At 46.4% G+C, this 22,627-nt stretch overlaps 1 protein-coding gene across 2 annotated transcripts in view; it reads right to left on the reverse strand.

Annotated features, from left to right (window-relative positions):
• Nucleotides 1-22,627, reverse strand: part of TENM4 (teneurin transmembrane protein 4) — a 792,376-nt gene that overhangs the window by 234,330 nt on the left and 535,419 nt on the right. For both annotated transcript variants that reach the window (XM_015115340.3, XM_077964103.1), the window contains exons 7-9: nucleotides 19,849-20,104; nucleotides 7,854-7,952; nucleotides 6,404-6,639 (exon numbers count right to left, since the gene is read on the reverse strand). In XM_015115340.3, coding sequence (XP_014970826.2) covers nucleotides 6,404-6,639; nucleotides 7,854-7,952; nucleotides 19,849-20,104 — 591 coding nt within the window. The remainder of the gene's footprint in view (nucleotides 1-6,403; nucleotides 6,640-7,853; nucleotides 7,953-19,848; nucleotides 20,105-22,627) is intronic.

The raw sequence follows: 22,627 nt of genomic DNA on the forward strand, positions 1-22,627 counted from the left end.
GGATCAAACGGCTAAACAGCTGGAGAGTGGCAGCGCTAAGATTTCTGTGGAGTTGGTCAGGCTCCAAATCCTATCTTCTTTCCTGATGAGAACCCCACATTGCCTTAGAGAAATCACAGAGAATGGTGCCACTGTCCTGCTGGGCAGACCTGAACCTGATGATACAGCAATCAGCAACCAGTGTCCTTTCAGGTCTTCATTTAAATGTAAAGCCACTCCTCATTTTAGATTTATTAACAAGTCTTTTTCATCTCCTATTCCAAAGGCCTACCTGGCAAGACAGGCGCTTGAAGAATCCTCAAGATACTAATCTGAGGCTCTTCTGCAGCACACAGTGTCTGTGTTTTACATAGAGATTCGGAACACAAGGGAAGCTGTCAGTTTTATCTGGATAGAAGCAACAGTTGGTGAAGCACAAATCAAGTTCTGTCCTAGTTAGAGAAATGATGTGAGCTGCTTTGCAGGTGACGATTCTTCTTGTGGCTGCATTGCTGGAACAACGAGACATCCCTACAAATGTTTTCCGACAGGTCCCCCTGGTTGTTTTGTCAGCTGCCCTTGGACTAACACAGGCCAGGAAGCCTGTTGGTGCTGCAGTGAGACAAGCCAGGTCCAAGTTCTCACTCAGGAGTAACTAATACTCTGTTACATGAGATGCTAATAATTCTAATAATACCTATAACAATAGTAGTATCTAACTTTTATTGAGTGATCTGTGCCAGGGAGTGAGCTAGGTACTTCTTATAAATTATCTTACAGAAATTTCACCCTAACCCTGTGAAGTAACCACTATTATAATCTTCATTTTGTAGATAGGGCAACCGAGGCAGAGAGAGGTTGTGTAAACTCGCCAAATGTCACAAAGCTTGGAAGCAGCAGTGCCGAGATTTAAAAGCAGGCAGTCTAATTTCAGAACCTATGCTCTCAACTACCATGCTGCTCTTGGTCCCTCTCCAAAATGGGCGAATCATTCCAGCCACTTCCACGAGGAAAGTGAAAACCAAGGTTCAGATAGGTTAAGCAAACTGCCCAAGTTTACACAGTCAGCAAGTGATACAGCCAGGGTCTGATGTGAGATCTTTTGATTCTACATTGTCTGTTCGAGCCCAGGGCCTATATAGCATAGTTGGCTGAAAGCATGGCCTTTGAAATCCCAAGTCTTGGTTGTATCCCAGCTATGTCATATACTGGCTGTGTGACCCAGGCAAGTTGCAAACTTCTCTGAGTTTTAGTTTCCTTGTCTGGAAAATAGAGAAAATCATACTCATCCCACAGAATTGTGGTGAGGGTCCAGAGAAATGATACACGTAATGGGCCTGGCCCAAGGCTAGGCACATAGCAAAAATTCAAAAAGCCAAATATTAAGATGAGAAAATTATAGCATACAGGTTAAAAGTGTGAGCTCGAAAGAGAAAAAAAATTAGAAAGCATTAGCTCAAGAGCTTGAGTGCCTGCGGCTGGGTGGATCATAGCCCTAACATTTACCATGCAACAGTGGGCAAGCTACTGAAGCTCATGGGGGCTCAGTGTCCTCATCTGTCAATTGCAAATAATAACTTATGATTGTTAGGAGATTTCAGTGAGGAAACACAAGCAACATGCTCAGAACAGAAAGGGGCACGTGGACAGCATACAATCCAAACTAACTGCTCTTTATGAATGATAAACAACGGCCAAATGTGATTTTTACTACTCTATATCGCACCTTTTTGGTAAACATGTTTTAAAAACAATTAAATGCTATACAATAAAGCATTTAATTGTTTATTTTAACAATTGGCAGTACAAGCTTCAGGGTCTGCCCTAAAACTAGCGTTGCCCCTTTCGACATCATCTCATGTAACCTGCACAACAGCCCCCATTGTGTTCTGCCAACAGATTTCTCCAGAAAAGAAAAGACCCAGTATTCAAATGGAGACTAACAAGGACCTGAAAACTGTACTAGGAAGAATTGGTGAATAAAGCACTGTAAACTCATCCTCAGTGGCTGTCTTTCTGAATTGGCGCCTTTGGAGACAAAAATATACATTTTCTCTCTGAAGAGATCCCACAGTTGTGTGAGGGTCCTCCCTGGATTCCCAGCTCAGGCCAGAGCAGCCAAGTAGCACTCCCAGGAGAGGAGGAGATGGCCCATGGGCAAGGCTCTGGCTTCCACAGTCTCTGTGGGGGGTAAGTGCTGACTCCAGTGTCTCTACTTTCTCAGGAAAATACCCGTAAATGTATCTGTAATTGAAAGGTCACTGGTGGCACAAGTTTCTCAAGATACTTTCCAACTAAGAAATGGAACATCAGCTGGGCGTGGTGGCCCACACCTGTAATCCCAGCCTGTTGGGAGGCTGAGGCAGGAAGATCATTTGAGGCCAGGAGTTTATGACAGCTTGGGCAACATATTAGACCCCATCTCTATACACACACAAAATGAAAAAGTAGCCAGGTGCAGTGGGAAACAACTGTAGTTCCGGCTGCTCGGGAAGCTGAGGTGGAAGGATCACTTGAGCCCAGGAGTTCAAGGCTGCAGTGAGCTATGATTGTGCCAGTGCACTCCAGCTTGGGGGACAGAGTGAGACTCCCATCTCTAAACAAACAAACAAACAAACAAGCAAACTAAACATCAAATGAATCTGTCAGGATTACCAACCAGACATGACAGCCCTAGGCAGATAATAGCAAAAGAAAAATTCTTTTCCACCCTCTGTTTCTGCCTCCCGCTCTGCTGGTGAGGTGATGCAATTCTTATCTGGAACCTGATAGGATGTAGAAAATAATTACAAATGAAAAGGTTATTCATAATTTTTAAATGAGTTAATTAGTAAACCCAGTCAGACTCACTCATTACAGTAATTAATAATTGATTATACTTGAAATTAAACACAATTTTTCATCAAAAATCTAATTAAATATCTGTGCTTTTGCCTGTTGATTAGATCGGCTGGTCTGCTGGAAAAGGGTCTTTGTTAGGGATATTTGTGCTTGGCTGAGACAATTAATTTGATTTTTAATAATTGATGGTTCCTTCCAAGTTAGTCATCACAGCCTGTAATTATGGCCAAGCAACAAGATGCTCATGCCTTGTCCTCAGCAGCTGCAGGAGACCAAACAATAAGGCTGCTACCCCCTAGCTTGTGAAGCAAGGTTGGGATGGTCCACACACCTGCAACGTGTTCACCTGCGTTAGCTTACAGCAAGCTCACAAGCATCCTTCTGAGGTGTGGGTTGTGCCTATTTTCTAGATGAGCAAATCAGAACTCAGAAAGAGAAATGACTTTCCCAAGGGTGAGCAGCTGCTGTGTGGTGAAGCAGGGCCTGGAATCCAGGGCTGTTGCGGTGGCTCTAAGCTCTTCCCCAACATCTTGCTGATTCTCCAGGAAACAAAGGGAATGCCACAGGCTTGCCTCTCTGGCTTGATCACTGTATATGAGCCCCAGCATCCAGTCCAAGCATTTCTACAGAGACAGAATATTATCTGTGTAGAAATATCTGTGTTATTCTTGGCAAGGACACACTATCAGTGAACTGACCATTCCTGGCTTGAGACACAAAATCTTCAAAATTGACCTTCGATCCACCTCCTCTTCTCCACCTACGTTGTCAGTGTTGTAACTGAAGCCATCAGCTTTTCCTGACTAGTTGACTGCAATAGTTTCCCAACAGGTATGCTTCTACTCTCTCCTTCCTCTACCCTTACCTTTCTAAAATAAAAATCTGTGTCCTACCACTGCTTAAAACTGTTCAGTGGCTCCCCAGTTGCCCACCCAATAAGGTCCTCAACTTGTCCTCCAAGCTGATCTTCATAATCTGACGACACACTTCTGTATTAGCTCCAACAGTACACCCCACACTCCTCAAATGCTTCAAACACAGAAAACATCTTTGCTACCACATCATCCTCTTTCAAGTCTTTGAAAGCTCCCTTGCTTTGAAATGCCCTTTCTGTATGTCTACTTCTGGCTAACGCCTACTTTAAAATGCAGCTCAAACATCACCTTTCCCAGGAAGCCTTCCCTACTCCTTTTGGCTGGGGTTGGGTATTCTCACAGCCCCTGAGCTCTGTATAAATCAATCACTGTTTCAGATTTGCCTGCTTACATAGCTATCTCTTCTTTTAAGCTACGAGTACCTCAAGGGTAGTGACCATATAGTTAACCCTAGCACTTAGCATAGAGCCTGGCTCAAAGCAGGTACTCCATATGGTTTGCTGAATGAAAAACAAAATTCACAAAATTGTGGATTTGAAAGCTGTCAATGTTGGAAGGAAAATTAAAGGTTACCCAGTGAAAACCCTCAGGCAGTGCTTGAATCTTATTCTAAGTGGTCCCTGAGCTCTATCTGTATCCTTCCTGTGACAGGGAGCTCACTACTTCCCACAGTTGCCCCTATCTTTAGATAGCTGAAGACTGATCATGTATTCTTATTAACTGGGAGAGAAAGAAGCCCATGAGATGGAAAACAGGAGAGAGTTTGATTAATCATGTAAACATTTACACTTTCTCACTGAATTAGGCTATATGATATAAACCTTAAGACTTCAACACAAAACAAATTGATGTGTATATGTAGCAAACTACTCAAATTATGACTTATGCCTGCTTGTCCAGAAGTATACTCACTTAGGAAAAATAATAATGTCAGCCAAAACCAAGAGCTGTGCCAGTGGTTGGTGGTGACATAGTATTGGTGGTGCCAGAAGAAACCTTCATGCCAAGTAATGGTACTGGAACCATACAACCCTCACTGGTAACCCACTCCATATCAATGATGCACCTCACAGAGCCTAGGAAGACCTTGACCTCTCCCAGTTTGGCTGTTTCATTTATACAATGACCCATAGCAGGGACGGCAAATACTTGACATGTTATCAATATTCTCCATTTCTGTGACGATAACAGACATCACTAATCAATCACAGATAGTCTCTTACATTGAGCCTAAATATAGCCCCAGTATCTTTCTCAACACAGCATTCTAGGCAGCAGCAACTAAACAATCAGACAGAAGAAGAGATGACATATGCATGCCACCCTGGCCTTGGAGCCATAAAATTCTCTAAGCCAATATTCACCAGGGGAAAAGAGACCTGGCATGCTAGAGGAGGCTTATTGTAGCTTGAGATATTGAAGGGGACCTCCCTTTGCAGGACTGTCATCTTCTTGATTACTTACTTTCATAAAATTCAAGAATCTTTAGTGGAACTGACCTTACAGCTTATGCCACTCAAAGCCCATCCATGCTTGAACCACTTCTCTATCTCTTGAACATGTGATGGCCCATGTTGTATTAATCATTCTTAGTGACAGCTGTTACTACGTCTCAAGACAGCCCCTGTTCAGCCACAATGACTTCGCTTGTTACCAAGTTCTTTTTTCACAGTGGGCAGCACTCTTTTTTTGTCCTCTGCCAATTAGTTATATTTCTATGTACTGGGCTTGTGCTGAAAAAGTCCCCTTTGCTTGCAGAATTATCTTAGAATTCCTTAGCATGGGTTCAAGGCCTTCTCAAGCTGGCCCAACCTACCTTAAGACTTTGAATTACAGACTTAGAAGGTTGGAAAGGACCTCAAGGGTTAAGCCAACCTCCCTTCCAACGCCTTTACCAAGAGGCTGATTTATACAGAGGCAGCAGACCCTGCACAACACCCACAGATCTCTTTGGATTAATATCTTTCCTGGGAAAAGACCAAAGCAAGGGGTCAGAAGTAGGAAGCCAGACTGTGTTACAAATTCATCAGAAGACTGCATGGTGGGAGTCATCTGCTGTATCAAGGCAGAAGTCGGGAGGAGCTCCTTATGTCTGTGTTCGCACCCGGGGTCAGGTGAGCACTGCTCCATGTCAGCCAGCATTCTCTGCTCTTTGTGCTGGCTGGGACCTTCTGCTTCTCAGTCAGAATTTCCCTGGGTTCCTGACCATGGTTTAACTCAGGACATCTACCTTCATACATGCTTTCCTGCCAGTTTCCCTCCAACCCCACAGTGCTCCATCTCCTTTCTGCTCCTCACTGCAGCCACACAGTCCCAACAGGAGAGGCTACCTGCTGTTCAGCCTCTCCAACTTGTCATTCAGTTGTATGTACTCAATCCATGACACTTATGCCATAGATCCCCATCTCAAAGGCTAGTCTTACTGAGTGCTCACGCCTTAATACCAGGCACCCAACACACAAAAGGACAGATGCCCAGCTTCCTTCCTGATATAAGTGCAGAAGGATGCAGAGGAAGGAGAGGAGGGCCCCGAAGAGCTGACCCTGCAGTGTCGGGGTGCAGACTGTCCAGAACTCCAGGGCTGCTTGCCTCACACTGCTTGCTTTGCCTGCCATGCTAGTAAGGAGGCTTCAGTGCCCACACGTGTCTTGGTTGCTGCCCTCTGGGCCAAAGGGGAGCAAGGGAAGCTGGGGTGAAGAGGTGCTTACCCACAAAGTATGCCAGCAGGATGACCAGCGTGGCTGAGATGACGATGGCGCTCAGGGCTGCGCACTTCCAGTTACAGTACTTGGAGGGCTTCTTGAGGTTAAAGGCCGGCCGGGCGAAGGTGCTGCGGGGCAGGGGTCGGGGCGGAGGGGAATACACTGTGCTGGACGTCAGTGGGTACCCTGGTGATGTGGTGCAGAAGAGCGGGGAGGTGCCTCCAGGCTTGAAGAGGAAGTGCCTGCAGATGGAGAGCAGCAAGAGGGTGTCAGGAGCTGCCCACAGACCAGGCACCCAGACAAACCTGGAGGCCAGAGGTGGCAGTAGAAGAAGCATGCAGAGGAGCCTGGATAGAGAGTCACCACAGAGACCTGGGAAAGGACAGGAATAAGGAGAGCCACGGACTAGACCACGGAACAGGGCACACAGAGACATGTTTCCACTGAACAGGGATGGGACAGCCCTACCCATGGGAAAACCCACCCAAGGCAAGGTAGAAGGTGTTACCAACTCAACAGAAGGCTGGCACTGAGATCCTTTTCCTGGGAACGGATGGGGCTGGGATGCTGTTTCTTGGGGAATAAACTTCCTATTCTCTAAAATTATTATAGTAACTTGGAAAGTATCTAAAATTCTGTTCTGTCCCCTGGAGATAATGAGACTTAAAACTGTTCTTCTCCCTCCAATGCTTCTGTTGCCGGTCTATCTCAACTGAGGATTGGAATACCCTTCTTTTTAAAGGGGGTTTTATTGGTGTTGAAGCCAAGAAACCATTATTAAGTTATGCCATGGCCAGGAGTCCCCTAGTGGCTGTCACATGGCCAATGGTAGCAAATGCCTTGAAAGCACTCTGCCCAGAAGCCAGACTGCTGCCTCCCAAGCCCAAGGTGAAAGCTGTGTTGGGGGACAGAGAGGCAACTGCACCCGACAGCCTAGTCATGAGGTCAGCGGGGTATGGTCAAAGCACATGGTTGTGACCAAACTAGGTGTCAGGAGCTCCTCCACAGCTTGGCTTTAACCATGGCCACGGGAGGACTTGCACACAGCCTGGGAAATGGAGTGCACTGGTTGCACTGTATCCCCCAGAAGTCTTAGGGCAAACCCACCCCTGTTGGGGTACAAGGTGCCTCAGGCTACAGAATACATGCTCAGGGCCAGAGTTCAAACAACACAGGGACTGTGCTGCATTAAAAATGCTATGTGAGATGGTTTTGGAATGGCAAAGGCAGCCAATGAGATGCCAAGAGCTGCATATTAACAAGACTGCTGTTAATATGCTGGGGGATAGGGTATTCCAAGGATAAACTGTTGCAAGTTGAACATGGACTTGGGGATGAGCATGCCACATGGATCACCTCCCCCAGGAGATCCCAGGGAAAGGTCTCAGGGTCTGCATGCAAGTGCAGGAGCCACAAGGAGAGCACACACAGAGAGGAGAATGGGGATGTCACCTACCCGTCACCGTAAGCCCCATCGTGGCGGGAGGCGCCGAGAATGTCCATCTCAATGAGGTTGTCCTGCAATGTCCCTAGGAATGGCTGCTTGCCTAGGTTTCTACGCACACATGGAGACATGAATGAAGCAATGAGTCATGCATTGATGAAGGGGGATAGTAGAGAAACACACAAAGTGGCTGTTTGGTGCAGCTGTGTGCATGAGACCAGCGGGACATGGTTTCCAGGCAATGGGTCAGTGTGCAAGCCACATGTGCAAGGGGTCCACCTGGCACAGAGCATCCAGAGGGAATGTTGTCTATACAAACCCAAGGTCTGGCAGTTGTGTGCATCATATCACAGTTCTCACTGAAGAGGACTGACATGTGTCTGGTACTGAGCTAGGTATGCTACATCCAGCCTCTCAAATCTTCAAAATGGCCATGCGAGGAAGGCAATGTAATCCTCATTCTACAGGTGAGGAAACTGAGATGTGGAGAGGTAATGGGTCTTGCCAAGGTCAGCTAGCAAAGTTCAAAGAAGGAATTAGAGCTCAGGTTCCAAAGCCTGTGCTCTATCTCTACTTGATACTGCCTATATCTGCTTAAACAGTGAGTGGCTAGAGACACTCATTTGGCTAGTCCAAAGAAAAAAAAGTCAGCATTTTTGGCCATTGTCTTCTAAAGCCACAGTTCTCCAACTTTCTGGAGAGCTAAGCATTGCTGAGGCCCATCCCTAGAGATTCAGTCAGCAGGTCGGGTGGGGCCTGAGGATCTGTATTTCTCCCAGGCCCCCAGGTTAATGCTGACCATGGTCAGAGGATCATGGTCCTCTAGCTGTGCGGGGACCTGGGTGATGACTGGTTAGCAAAGATGGAGCTCCACCGAAGACAAAGGAGGATGCTCTCTGTTCCCCAAGTGCACAGCATTTTGTGACTTTACCTATTTCTAACCCAGAATGAAGATAGACATACTTGCCCTTTTTGGTCTCAACCAGGTCTGCTGAGTGACATGATTCACTTGAGTAGGCTGGAGCCTGTCTCCTGATCATTTCGGGACTGCTGTCACCTCACTTTCAGACTCTGTGGTGAATCATTTGTAACAATCCAGTGGTGGCTTCAGCCTGTTTCATGCACCCAAGAAAGGGACTGACTGCAGAAAACTAACTTTGGACCCAGTCCTGCCAAGGACCTTCTTTCTGACTTTGACCAGGTCTTAGAGGCAGTATTCCCAAATTCAAGACCCTTTTATGCCACTCTCTTGCTGTGCAACTTTAGGTATAGCCCTTAACCTTTCTTTACCTTACTTCCTTCATGTAAAAAGGGATCACAATACTAAACTCACAAAGTTGTTATATGCATCAGCTGAGATAATGGTGGAAGAAGTATTAAGGGCTATGCAAATACTATAGGAGTACTAATGCTAAATATAATAGCTACTACCTACCCTATATCTACCACATATTATTTATTGTTCCAGAAGCTCTGCAATTATCTAATTTAAATCTTATTCCTCACAATAACCCTATGAAGTCAGCACTTTCATCTCTATTTTGTAGATTGGCAAAGCAAAGCTTGTAGAAGCAACTTTTCTAAGATCATATCATAAACAAGGGGGGAGCCGAGTTGGAGCCTGGGGTTATCTGACCCCAGAACTCAGTCCCTCTCCACTTTATAACCCTGTCTCACTCTGCACAGCTTTGTGGCTACTGCCCCTGGTCAGCCTCAAAGACCAAAACGAGGAGGCACTGTAAGTACTATCTGGAAATCCCCTTTCGTTAACATCCCTTGGGACAGTGGAAGCACATGGCAACACTATTTGCAGGTGGAGTGCTGAGTACAGCAGTGGTGGTGGGGACCTCCTCTTTTGGTGAGTTGTGAAGCACTGAACACAAGCCCCTCAAGTCTTCCCCAGTGCCTGGGAGGAGCTTTAGGGGTGTGGAAGTCCCTCAGAGTGGCTCCATTTCCATCTCCAGGCTGAGAGCCCTGCTGATGGGAGGCCTGGTGGCCCCGTGGGAGGCATACAGGCCCTGAGGCCAGACAGATCTAGGTTCAGGTCCCATAACCATCATTCACTGGCCCTGGGCAGGTGACCCAGTCTCTCTAAGTATCCATAGAAGGGGATAATTGTTCATTTTACAAAACCCTAAGCGTAATTTGGATCATATCACTTCTCTGCTCTCAAACCTCCAATGGCTTCATAAGCATTTTAGAATAAACCATAGTCCTTGCCAGGGCCCATAAGCTCCTGTAAGATCTGGCCTTTAGTTCTTCTCAAACCTCATTTTCTGTGCTACAGGTACACTGGTCTCCTTGCTGTTTCTTAAACAAGCTAAACCTTGGCTTTCCTCTGCCTCCCTCAACTGTCTCTATGAATCAGAACCCTCCTGAAAATATCTTCATGGAATATAACCTCCCTCCTCCCCTCATCAACTATTACCTTCTTACCCTAACTAAAATAGCTCCCAGCCTACTCTTCCCAATCATTCCCTGGCCCCTTGTACTGATTTTTCATCACAGGACTTCACACACACACACACTCCTCTCTCTCTCCCTTTCTGAAGAAAAATAAAGCAATGACAGTGCAAGGGGCCAGGAAGTGATTAGGAAGCGATAAACACACACACATATATCCAATATATATATGCTTATCTGATTATTGTGCTTTTCCTAATGCATTTTAAGTTCCACAGGGCAGAAATCTTATCTGTCTTGTTCACTGCTATGTGCCCAGAGTCTAGAGGAATATCTGGTACATGGTAGCAGGCACTCAATAAATGTGTGCTGAATACTGCTGAATTCAGGATACACAAAGGGAAGCATGCCGGCATACAGCAGGCACACAGTCAGTGCTTCATTGAAGATGGCAGCAGATGGCATTCTATGATTGTTTCCTCCATTCCTGCATTTCAGGAGGGAACTGTCCACTCTCTCTACAGCATGAGCAGGTCCAAGGAAGAGCTCCTGCCGCCCCCCGGGACCTGAGGCTGGCTACATGGCATGCTCCCTAGAAGACCTGGGAGTCTGGCTTGAGTCAGAAGGCTCAGACCCCGTTTTAAGATATAGAGTCAAATCTATACCTTAAAACCATCAGAAATAAACAAAGAAATACATTCACAGAGCCGGGTACAGTGGCTCACACCTGTAATCCTAGCACTTTGGGAGGCCAAGATGGGTGGATCATGAGGTCAGGAGATCGAGACTATCATGGCTAACACGGTGAAACCCCATCTCAACTAAATTTACACAAAATTAGCTGGGAGCGGTGGTGGGTGCCTGTAGTCCCAGTTACTTGGGAGGCTGAGGCAGGAGAATGGCATGAACCAGGGAGGTGGAGGTTGCAGTGAGCTGAGATCGTGCCACTGCACTCCAGCCTGGGCGACAGAGGGAGACTCTGCCTCAAAAAAAAAAAAAAAAAAAAAAAATATATATATATATATATATATATATATATATATATTCACAGAAAAGAAATACATTCACAGAAAAAGACATAAAGGATAAAGATCAAAATGTTAACAGTAGGGATTTTCAAGTGACTGGAAAAACAGTGATTCTTATTTTAACTTTTATAATTTAAAAAGAAACAGTTATTTTTAAAAAGAGAGAGACTGGATAATTATCTTCTAAAAGTATGGATCTGTTAGGAGAGGGGAAGAGGTGATGCAACAGAGTAAAGGATTTCTAGAGAAAGAGGGTACACCAGTCTCCTGAAAGAGCTTCCACACTCATGCTAATGTGCATATTAATTATTAAATCCCTCTGGAATTTGGGGAGACATGAGAACTTGCTGAAAATGTTGGCTACTGGCCAGGTGCAGTGGCTTACACTTGTAATCCCAGCACTTTGAGAGGCTGAGGCAGGTGGATGGCTGGAGTGCAGAAGTTCGAGATCAGCCTGCGCAGCATGGCAAAATCCCACCTCTAGAAAAAAATTCAAAAACTAGCCAGGCATGGTGCCATGTGCCTGTAGTACCAGCTACTGGGGAGGCTGAGATGGGAGGATCACCTGAGCCCAGGGAGGTTGAGGCTGCCATAAGCCGTAACTGTGCCTCTGCACTCCAGCCTGGGCCAATGAGACTCGGCCTTAAAAAAAAAACAAAAGAAAAAGAAAGCTCTGGCTATTCAGAATGCTACTACTGCCTTGAAATAGTCTTGTTCTGTACTTTTAAACTTAGTTCTAGGTCAAATTACTTGGTGTAATTTGATTGATGAGGAAACTAAGGCCCAGAGAGACATGTGCCCTGCCCCCATACCCATACCAAAGCAAGTCAGTGGCAGAGCTGAAACTAAAACCTAGGTGCCCTGACTTCCAGTTAAAGGAACTTCCCCCAAATCTCCTATCCATCCACTCCCCAAGACTCTCAGCATCTAGTTCTTCTGAGAAATAAATACCCACCTTTCCTGATGGGGACCCTAAGCTGCAGAGCCCACTTTGGGTCATAGTCCTGCAGGGTCTCCTGCTCACGGTTGCTGAGAACTCAAGTATGGGCACCTGATTCACTTGACCCTCACACTGGTGGCTGCTTTTACCTCATTTTACATATACGGAAACTAAGGCCCAGAAAGGTTAAGTGCCCAGCATACAGCAAAGATAAGGTGAAGAGGGGATTTAAACCAGATCTCTCTGGTCTCACAGCCCTGAGCTGCCTCTCAGGAAAGAGGTTCCTGAGTACTTGGAGAGGAACCTTCAGCTAAGTGGTGTGCTGTTCTTAAGGAGGAGATGGACTGGTTCCCTCTAAGCATGTGGTGAGGCCTTGGAGTAGCCCCTGAACTGCCTGTAGGAGGGGCTCCCAGTCCCTCCTGACTTAAGGCAGGCTGAGCTCACCTCTCAAGGGCAGAACAAAGGGCTTTTGGGAAGGAAGTAGCCAGGAAGCTGCAGAGGCCAGTAGTTCCTCAGGACTGCCCTGTTCAACAGTTCACCCTCTCACAGTAAGCCCGCTGTCCTGGGCCATGTTTCCACGCACAAAGCCCTGGGACAGACATAATTGCATCTGATTCTCACAACAACCTACTGGGGCAGGACAGGCAGGGATCACACTCCATATTCTGTAGCTGAGACCTCAAGGTGTGCAGGGGGTTAGTGACTCAGCCAAGATCACACAGAGTTAGTGAAGGGGCTGGCAGTTGAACAAATGAATGGCAAAACAATGAACCAAGCACCAGGTCTTCCAAGCCATGGTCATCCTTCTAAAAGGCCAATCCCATAATGGCACCTCCTGATTTAAAAGATGTTGCTAGCTATTCACCCTCATGTCTACCACTCCAGCCTCCAGGCCCACAGGGAAAAGTACAACCTCCTTTTCGTGTAGCCCAAGATCCTCCATTTACTCTCATCCTAAGAGACTCCCTGTGCTCCCACTTGTCCCAGCTACTTGCCATCTCTCCAAAATGCCAAGCTCTCTCCTGGCTCTGTGCCTATCTCTCAGCTAAGAATTCCTTTCTCCCCTGCAAACTCCTACTAATTTATGCCTGGAGAAGCTACTTTGAACAATCAGGAAGATGGCGCTGAATAGTGGTTAGGTGTGTGGGCCCTGGAGGCGGCCAGCCTGGGCATGGGCCCTGGTCCTGCCACTTACCGGCTGTGGGACCTGAGGCAAGTTATTTAACTTGTCTGTGCTTCAGATTCTTCATCTCTAAAATGGGGATGAGACTATGACTACCTACATGCGCAGAAGAGTGAAGACAGCAGCCCTGACTGCTATCTTTTGCAAGGCCTTCTTATAACAGTGGCCCTGGACTGGCATCTGGGAACTCAGGTTTCAGGAGAGTTGCCACCATTAACTGACGAGAGTGGCTGGCTCACTGTTCCTCAACAATTACGATGAATAACTGCTTTTCTTTGGGGAGTCTAGAGTCCAGGTACTTGCCAGGCAGGCGGTGTCAACATGAGCAACCCCCAGTAAAAAACCCCTGGAGCTGAGGCTTTAATAAGCCTCCCTGATTGGCAACATTTCACACGTTGTCACAACCTGTAGCTGGGGGAATGAAGTGTGTCCTGTGTGACTCCATTGAGAGAGGGCCCCGGAACCTTGTGCCTGGTTTGCCCCAGACTCTACCCTAGGCTTCTTTTCCCTTTGCTGATTCTGCTTTGCTGCCTTTCACTGTGATAAACCAGGGCTGTGAGTATGACACCTATACTCAACTACGTGTTGAGTCTTGTGAGTCCCACTAGCAAATCATCAAACCTGGGGGCGGGGGCCTGGGGATCCCCAACACCCACCTTATGGAATAGCTGTGAAGATTGAAGTTAACATGTGCCAAGAACTTAGAACAGCACCTGGCTGTTCCCAGTAAGGGCTCTCTCTACTGCTGCTTCCAAGCAGAGGGAATCATGCCCTCCTCTCTGCTCAGAGGACTCCCTCTGTCACAACATCAGTCACGGTACCTGTCCTCATTTATTTATGGGTCTGTCTCCCTCACAAGACTGCGAGCTTCTTAATAACAGTTGGCTGTGTCTTCTGCATGTATGTGACTGAATCACTGAATGACAAGGAAGACTTTATATCCCAATTCTCTGCAATGCTCTGGGGCTGATCTGGCCTGCCAGAAAGCACTGTGTGTGCCATTCTGGGAACCACACTAGGGCTGGTCTGGACACCACCAGGGGGCCCCATTCCTGAAGGTGGGCAGGGCTGTTCCCCAAATTCAGTGTGACCACAAAATGGGCCCCAGGCTTCCCTACCAGGCTTGAGATGAGATGAGTGAGCTGGAGCCAAGGTCTGGCAGCCTTCTGCTCTGACTTCCCCTCACCCGACAGGAGCCTGATGGGTTATTAATCAGACAGTCCCTGTGAAATCAATTAAGAGTCTGATGCTGCAGAGTGCAAAAGAAGTAGATCAGAGCCTAAACATACGGCTCCCTCCAGAATGGATCACAGATGCACCTGTAGAAGCTTACCGCAACATCTTACCCCAGCTCAAAGGGAGCACGGGTAGGCCCAGGCTCCTCACTGGGGGAGTCAGTTAACCTTGGATACTGCCAGAAGTATGGTGGGTGCAGAGAAAGGAGCACATCTACCAAAGCCCTCTCTCTTCTTCATCCTTCTGCTAGCCTTTCTTTTCCTGCCAGCATGAAATCTATATCCCTCTTGGTCATTCTACCAGCCGTTATAGTATTTACTCAGCCATTAATTCTAGACTCTCGATACAGACTGAGTTTGACAATCAGGGAAGGGCCCGTGACTATTTCTCTGGTATCAAGAGGCTCCCATTCTGGTGGGGCCTGGCAAAAGCTGTTTAGGACAACTATCTCAACCAGGCCCTGCTCTGTTGGGCTGCTAGGCCTCTGCTCAGACTGTGCCCTCTCAGGCCCTCCTTTCCTCCCTTCCTCTGCCTGGGAGACTGCTTGTTCTCGGTCATGCTGTACCAGGTCTACCAGGAAGCCTTCCTTTCTCCCCACTCAAGTCTCAGTTAAGTATATGTATTCATTCATTTATTTCACCTGTGTTAATAATTACTAAGCAGCTACCATGTTGTGGCAAGCCCTGTGTTGTGTGCTGGGGATTTCAGGGCAATTAAAAGTAGCATATTCCCTGTGCTTTTCTCTGTCATAGCACTTATTCTAAGAGTCTGTTATCTGAAATGTCTTACCTGGTAGACACATAGTAGACACTCAGTGAATATTTATTGAATAATAAAAAACTACATAATAAGTAGTTGAGCATTTTCTGTATGTTAAGACATTTTCAGACGTTATCTTAGTATGTTTGTTACAATAGCCTTATGAGGTGGTGTGGTGGATTAAAGATGGCCACAAATTCTTAGACACTTCTTCCACTGAGAAGTGGGGTCGGTTTCTCCTCCTCTTGAAGCTGGCCAACTCATGACTGCTTTGACCAACAGAATATGGTGGAAGTGACACTACAGTACTTTCAGGCCAAGCCTTAAAAGCATCAATAGCTCCTGTCTCAGTGCCTCGGAGCCCTGAGCCACTGAGTATGAAGCACAATTACCCTGATAGGAAGCCTATGTGGAGAGGCCCTTAGAGGGAGAGGATGCTATAGTTTGGATGTTTGTCCCCCCAAAGCTCATGTTAAAATTTGATACCCAGTTGGGCACGGTAACTCACACCTGTAGAACCAGCACTTTGGGAGGCCAAGGCAGGAGGATTGCTTGTGCACAGGAGTTCAAGACCATCCTGATCTCTACAAAAAATAAACAAAATCAGCTGGGCATGGGAGTGGCACATGCCTATAGTCCCAGCTACTTGGGAGGCTGAGGTGGGAGGACTGCTTGAGCCTAGGAGGTTGAGGCTGCAGTGTGTCAGGATCATGCCACTGCAATCTGTCTCAAAAAGGAAAAAAAAGAAAGAAAGAAAGAAAGAAAGAAAGAAAGAAAGAAAGAAAGAAAGAAAAATTGATACCCAATGTTAGAGGTGGGGCCTAATGGGACGTGTTTTGGTCATGAGGGTGGATCCCGCATGAATAAATTAAAGCCCTCCTTGGGAGGAGATCAAGTTCTCACTCTTACTAGTTCCCTCCACAGCTGGTTGTTTAAAAGAGCCTGGCACCTCCCCACCCCTCTCTCTGTTGCCATGTGATCTCTGCATACACTGGCTCCCCTTTGCTTTCTGCCATAAGTGGAAGCAGCCTGAGGCTCTCACCAGAAGCAGATGCTGGTGTCATGCTTCTTGTACAGTCTGCAGAACTGTGAGCCAAATAAATCCTTTTCTTTATAAATTACCTACCCTCAGGTATTCCTTTATAGCAACACTAAATGGACAGAGACAGAAGGGTACTGCCAAGCCCGGATTTCCAGCCATCCCTCCACAAGGTGTCAATTACGTGAGTGAAGTCATCTTGGATCCTTCAAATGAGTCCAGTTGCCAGCTGAATACCACCAGTGGACCCCTGTCAATATGATGTGGAGTGGATGAATAGCCTAGCTGAGCCCTTCCTAAACTCTTGACTCACACTGTGAAGTATAATCAACTGGATGTTTCCAAAGCCACTAAATTTTGGAGTCATTTGTTTGTTGTGCAGCAACAGATAATCATAGCAGAAAGTGACCTTTATTTTCTCAATTTTAGAGATGAAATTGAAGGTCTTGGTCCATAGCTAGTGAGTACTAGAGTGAGGTTTCTGAGGATAGGGTATGTCTGACCCTAAAACCTGTGCTTCAAACTTACTATGGTGAATGGGCCATCACTTGTGCCCTCAGAACATCAGGCCAAACTTACTTCTTCGAAGTAGAGAAGAGGTAGAACCTACTATTTCCCCTCAACTCCTCTGGGGCGAGTAGGAGCTCAAGAAACGCTTTTTGAATGACATTTTTATTCACAGGGTGGATATGGAGAGAAGATGTATATGAAAAAATGGGAAATAGCTTTTATAGTGTGGTTTTTAAATGCTAGGCACTTTGCTGTGTGCTTCTTATACATCTCGTTTACTTCCTCCCAACCTCTTTGAGAGGCACGAATTCATAGATGAGGGAATCAAGGTTCAGGGATGTTAGGGAACTTGCCCAGCTAGTAAGGGTTAAAGCCAAGGCAGGTATGAAGGTCCCTCTGACTTTGAAGGCCATATTCTGTCCACCTTGCCAAGCTGGTCAGCTTGTGATTCTATCTGCCAGACTTGACGCTGATCCCTCCTAAACTGTGCCTTGTTAGTTTTGTGCCCTCAATCAGTTACAGTCAGCATTAAGATCTAGAATTCTGATTGTGTATTCACTGTATTAAGCACCTCTTCTGGCTTTAGGCCATCCTTGGATGCACAGAACTCTGGGGTCACAGAGGAAGACTTCCTCAAACATTTCAACCGGGGCTTCAAGAATAAGTAGGATTGGATAGACCACAAAGTGAGAAGGTGAGTGACTCTGGCAGAGCTGTACAAGACTCTGTGCAAAGGCATGAAAGGGCCTGGCACTGGGGGAAATATATGTACATGCACATACATATACTGAATATTAAATATATATGATATAATAATATATATCATAAATAATGTTATATATGTGTATAGATGTATATAAAATGGTGTTATGTGAGTATATACCTACATGTTAACAATGGTTACTTTTGGTGACAAATATAAATGATTTTCCTTTCTTCTTATTTCAGTGTGTAGCTGTTTTGCAATGAACATTTCTTATTTGAGTAATAAAGTATAAATAAAAAGAAAAAGCTGCATGTGTTTTGAGCAATGGGTGTGGGAGGATAGAGCATCAGAAAGGCAGGTGAGCACAGAAAGACAGGAGACATGAGCTGGGACCACCTTTGCAACTCACACTAACCATTAGGAAAACTGCCTTGCTGCTCATCCTATATCTTCTTTTCCTTGAAAAACCTGGAAACTCAGAGTAGGAAGTTCTAACTTGATCCTAAGTGGGAAAGATGAACATCCAAGCAGAGGGAGTGGTGACTGTGGTCCATGCAGAGCATCAGAACCATTGATTAGTGGCTAGCTTCTTCCAGTCATGTTCGGTCTTTCAACGAGCACATTGGAAATAATGGAGATCTGATTAAGCTACCCTGGGCAGGCTGACACACAATTATCCTACTATGTTACTGATGAGCACAAAGGAGGCACGCAGGGAAAAATCACACACGATTTTAAAGGATGTCAACAGAAATAATATAAATTAAGAGACTGGAGATGGGAGCGGGGAAGCTGGTTGGGCTGTATCTCTAAGAATTTTGCTTTTGGAAAAACAATTCTAGAGGAGTAAAATGGTACAAACAATGTTCATTTTCTCTCACTGGCCTCTACAAGTTCGATGTGCCGTTACCATAGTTGTGTGCTAGGCAGTCACATGTCCACACTTTCCACATGCAGGTTAATTTTACTTCCTTAAATCTGGGATGAACTTTGCTCTTTTCACAGATAAAGAACAGGAGTTTGAGGAAATAAAATCTATGTTTCCCACTACTTTAGGAAATAGGGTAGAAGATAAAGTGGTTCCAGTTTTGCCAGCCTGGGACGCTTCATCTACAGTTTAGAGAAAGGGAGAGGCTATGCCCCCAAACTCAACAGTGCTTACCTCAGAGGGGTAGGATTATGGGTCAATCTTAATTTTTGTCTTTATAATTCTCTGCATTTTCTTGGTGAGCTTGTATGGCTTTTATAATCATAAACAAATTCCATTTTGGAAAAACAGTGTGTAAGCAGAGGGAAGGAGAACAGCTACAGGCAAGCAGACTGATGTCCCCGAGCTGACGAAATCACTGCCCAACAAAGCTGGAAGAAGGAATAGGGTGGAGGGCTCCCAGCCAGCAGAGACCGAGAGAAGGCAGCTGGGGTGTAGGTGAAGCAGCACTGGACAGGGAGTCAGGCAACCTGAGTTCAAGTCTTAGCTGTGCCTCAATCACTTGTGTGAAGTGAGCTAGTGATGGACCCTCTCTGATTCTCAGCTTCCAAATTCCCAAATGGGGATGATCATCCTAATAGCCACTTCACAGAGGTATGAGGATTACATAATGTCACACATAGGAAAGCCCTTGTAACCCAAAGTTGATGTATACATGCTAGGGGTTATTAGGGCTTTGGGTGTAAAGGTGGTAGCACAGCAGGGAAGGAGGAGAGGTGGGGAGACTGACGTAGCTGAGTGCCGACGCCAGGCCAGGCAAGTCTGATACTAGGCATTGGGTGGTAGAATCATGTAGGGAAAGGCAAAGATGAGGGCCCGAGTAAAATCAGACTGAGAACCTGCTGTAGGTCACACACCTGTGCAAGCCTTGTTCACAGGTTAGCTCTTCATCTCCTTTAACAGTTCTGCCCCGCAAACTTCATGGCCATTGTGTAGACAAGGGAAGAGAGGCAAGGGGTTGGTGCGGGGGGTATCTAGCAACTTGGCCAAGGTCACACCTTTGGTGAGCAGTAGGCTAGCACTGGACCTTGGGTCTCTTGGGTTCCAAAGACCATGCTGACAGTCAGAGAACTACATCCCTAAACCGTGCACCCAACCCCAGCTCCTCCGGCCAGCATTATCTGGGGACACTGAACGGCCCCGCCAGCCAAAGACCTTGGTCCAGGACCTGGCTGCCCGCCCCTCCCAGCCTCGCCCGCCCTGCCGGTCGCGCACCTGGTCTCCAGGGGGATGTTGCTGTTGAGCAGCCAGTTGTCCTGGGCATGGGCAGGCTCCTGGGCACCGCTGGCGGGGGGCTCTCCGGAGAGCGAGTGATCCGTGGGGGCCGGGCTGGGGTTGCTCCTCGGCGTGAAGTTGCCCCGGTTCAGGGAGTTAATGGAGGCTGCGTGATGCTGGTTGGGGGTGTGGGTGTGCGAGAGCGGAGGCGGCGGTGTCCGGAGCCGCGCGTGGTTCTGCAGGCCGCCCGGGTGATCTAGGGCACAAACACGGCGGTCAGCAGCGGCGAGCTGGGTGCTGCCCCTTGGCTGGAAAAGCAGCCACGGAGGTCTGAGCAAGACCATAGAAGAGGCCGCCGGCAGATCATACATATGGATGCAGTCAATCAATAATTACACGACAGATGTTTATTGAGCACCTACTGTTCTAGGTGCTAGGGATACCTTAACCAACTAAACAGACAAAAATTCCCGTCCCCATTGAGCTTAAATTCTAGTAGGGGAGTAAAACAATAGACAACATACAAAAGACTAGTTACTCATCTCAGCAACTTCACATTGTTTCATGCTTTTAGGACGTGGTTTTTAAAGTGTAGCCAGTGACCAGCAGCTTCAACATCGTCTGGGAATTTGTTAGAGATGAAAATTCCCAAGCCCTGCCCCAGACTGACTGAATCATGAACCCTGATGGGCCCCAGGAATCTGATTTTACAAACCCTCCAAGTGACTCTGATGTATGCTAAAATTCTAGAACCACTGATTATATATGATGGTACACAGTAAATGAAACAAAGTTTTTAAAAGTAAAATGTATAGTTTACTGAGATGGTGATAAATCTAAGAGCACATACAGCCAGGAAGGGCACTGTGGCCTGTGTATGTAGGGGCAGTGGGAAAATTTTAGATGGGGTGGCCATATAAGGAGAAAGATGACTTTTGAATAAGGTGAGCCATGCCAGGCCCGGTGGTTAAAAACCACTCAAAATTTACTGAGCACATTGAATGTGCCAGAGTCCCGTTCTGAGCCTTCCACAAGTGTAAATTCAGCTAATTCTCACAACCACCACAGAGTAGGGACTGCTTTTATCCCCAGTTTACAGATGAGAACATTGAGATACGTTTTTTATTCCCTTTAATTATTGAGAACAACAGGTATCATCACCAATTTACAGATGAAAAATGTAGACTTGGAGCAGGTAAGTAAAGTGCCCAAGGGTTTGTGGCTAAGTGGGTGTTATTGGTAAAGAAAGAAAACGAATACAATTTCTGGTGATACCACAAATGAGGCAAGTTGTGGAGGTAAATCTTCACGATCCATCTAAGCTATGCTCACAGAAAGCCTAGTCTTTCAAAGCGGATGATATTATGGGGGTGGTGAAAAGGCCAGGAAATTACATTCTAACCTAGATTCTACCACTTATTAACCACATGGGCATGGTCAAGTCATTTAACCTCTTAAGCCTCAGTTTTCTCATCTGTAAAATAGGGGAAATAGTTTATTTGGGGAATCACAGGGCTACTGTGAGATCAAATGAGGCAATCTGTAGGAAATAAATATTTCTGAAGTATTCTGCTCTTTGTTCCTCAAGAGAATTCTGTATTTTATAGAGGAGACTAAGAATCAGAAGGAACAGCAATATTCCAAAAGCTGTGCTCTTCTGGGGATAGGGAGAGGGCTTTTGGAAACCAGCAAGCATAGTCAGGTATGAGGCACCATTAGTGTTATGGATTTTTCAGTGTAAGATGCATCACTCTGCTTTTTGAATAAACCAACCTTTTATGCCAAAGAGGTATAAAGCAAATCTGGTGGGGAATTTGGGAAAGGGGAGTTAGGGTGGAAGGGAGAAAGAAACAGAAACCCGTTTAAGTGGATCACTTCCTTATTACAAGCTGCTACTTTCGGCATAAAGCCCAAACCTGGCTTAATATAAAACCCTCCGGAATCCGATCCATGGCTGTCTTCCAGCCTCTTCTCCCATCAGCTCCATCATGCATCCTCCACTCCAGCCACATCTTTCCTCCGAGGCCAGGAGATGTGCTGAGGCCATCTGAATGGTCAAAACCTCAACTTCCACAAGGACGGTCCCCAGGAAGCTGACAGAATGTGGATAGTACCTCCTGAAGATATGCAGTGCTATAGTGCTGGACCAGAAGGAAACTATCAGGGATGTTCCTTGCTGGGAAGGGAGAGAACCTGGAGGCGAATACAACCTGTCCAGGCAGAGTGTCCCACTCAGAGAACAGGGAGTGTTGGACCAGGAAGAAGGTGAGAATGTGCAGGGTCATTTGTTCTGTGCAGCTGTCCTCAGGTAGCACTTTAATGGAGACAGAAAGAGCCTGGGACAGAAGCCAGCAGCAGAAGCAGCCTCCTGGGCTGACTGAATGTTCTTCCCAGGCTTGGCCTTTCAGGCTGCTGGCAGTAGTCCACCAGAGCAGTGGGAGGCAGCGGCTGAACCACTACCATCCAATGGTTATCAAGAGGCCAGCAGAGAAGTGTTACCCAGTCCTTGCTCTTGCTCTGGCCCTAGGAGTCAACCTCATGGCATTTTACTTAATTGATATAGTTTCTGCTATGTATTGAAGCATCTACAATGTGTGCTTTCACATCCTTAACTTTTCTAATGCTCACAACAACCCTTAGGGGGCAGTATTTGTACTCCCATTTTACAGATGAGGACACAGGCTTACAAAACTAGTCAGTGGTTCTCATAAATACAAAGGCCAAATTCAGTCTACTAAACCATGGTGCCTTTGCATAAAACTTAGACACCTCCTGGACT

Source organism: Macaca mulatta, chromosome 14 (assembly GCF_049350105.2).
Source record: "Macaca mulatta isolate MMU2019108-1 chromosome 14, T2T-MMU8v2.0, whole genome shotgun sequence".
NCBI lineage: Eukaryota > Metazoa > Chordata > Mammalia > Primates > Cercopithecidae > Macaca > Macaca mulatta.